At 29.5% G+C, this 987-nt stretch overlaps 1 protein-coding gene across 1 annotated transcript in view; it reads right to left on the bottom strand.

Annotated features, from left to right (window-relative positions):
- The window catches only part of LOC107643534 (protein MAK16 homolog), a gene marked incomplete at its 5' end in the record, with an annotated part of 5,300 nt that overhangs the window by 3,215 nt on the left and 1,098 nt on the right, over positions 1-987 (bottom strand). The window contains 1 exon segment of the mRNA XM_016347215.1: positions 740-837. Coding sequence (XP_016202701.1) covers positions 740-837 — 98 coding nt within the window.

The following is a 987-nucleotide window of genomic DNA, read 5'->3' as shown; positions in this document are numbered from 1 at the left end:
AAAAAACACTCTCCCACACAGTTTTTTTTAAATTAAAAACAAAAAAACACACACATACTTTATGTCTGCTTAAACATATATATCAGACTATATTGATAGCTTGGATCTAAATGAAGCCTCAGAATCAAATACAATTTCATTATTCTATAATGCGTACCCAAACTCACTGTTAGTAGACAATCTTCGTCACTCAGATTTAATTGATATGTCCACAAGATTGAATTTAAATGGTAAATTCATTCCAACAAAATTTCATTTCTTCATAAATCATAACTAATTATATGTTTTCCTCCCACATACAGATCTTGACTAATCATAATTTGTGTTGGTTTGGATTCGCTTTTTTGAGTTTAAAAAGTACTTTTATTCAATTTTAACATCTTTTTAAAGAAGTACTTTTATTAAAAAAAGAAAATTATTTGCTTTTTCTAATACCTTGCTTTAAAAAAAAAACAAGCAAAAGACGTTTTTAATACTTGAAAACAATTTAAAAAAAAACCTATCCAAATGTGAAATAGCTTTTGTCTATTAAAAAAAGATCTTTTTAAAAAAGATGAAAAAAATAAGTACTTTTTTCAAAAGCCAATCCAAACTGACCCTATATCTTCCAAACCACAAGCAGAAATCAATTAATAAACAATTTAGAGCACCAAAGAGATGACCTTACTATGGAGAAATTAAGCATTCCTTCACATTAAAAGACAATAAACAACAAACAATTCAACTTCATAGTTCATACCTTGTCTTCAACGCAAGTTTCCTCATGCGTATCCGCATCTGGGTCATTTTGGTCAATCGTTGCTTTGTTTTGTGTATAAGAAGCTTAGGCCAATACATCTATCAATGAGTCAATGCAAAAAGGTGAGACAACCAATTCTGAAAAGTACGAGTAAAAACATCGAATATTCAAATTTTCAAACAAAAACACGCATGGATCTGCAGTACCAGATGTTTGTCAATGACTTCAAGTGCCTTTTTCCTTGGCAG

This window comes from Arachis ipaensis, chromosome B05 (assembly GCF_000816755.2).
Source record: "Arachis ipaensis cultivar K30076 chromosome B05, Araip1.1, whole genome shotgun sequence".
In the NCBI taxonomy this organism is placed as follows: Eukaryota; Viridiplantae; Streptophyta; class Magnoliopsida; order Fabales; family Fabaceae; genus Arachis; species Arachis ipaensis.
The sequence above is the reverse complement of the archived record's forward strand: the minus strand, read 5'-3'. Positions and strand labels throughout refer to the sequence as shown.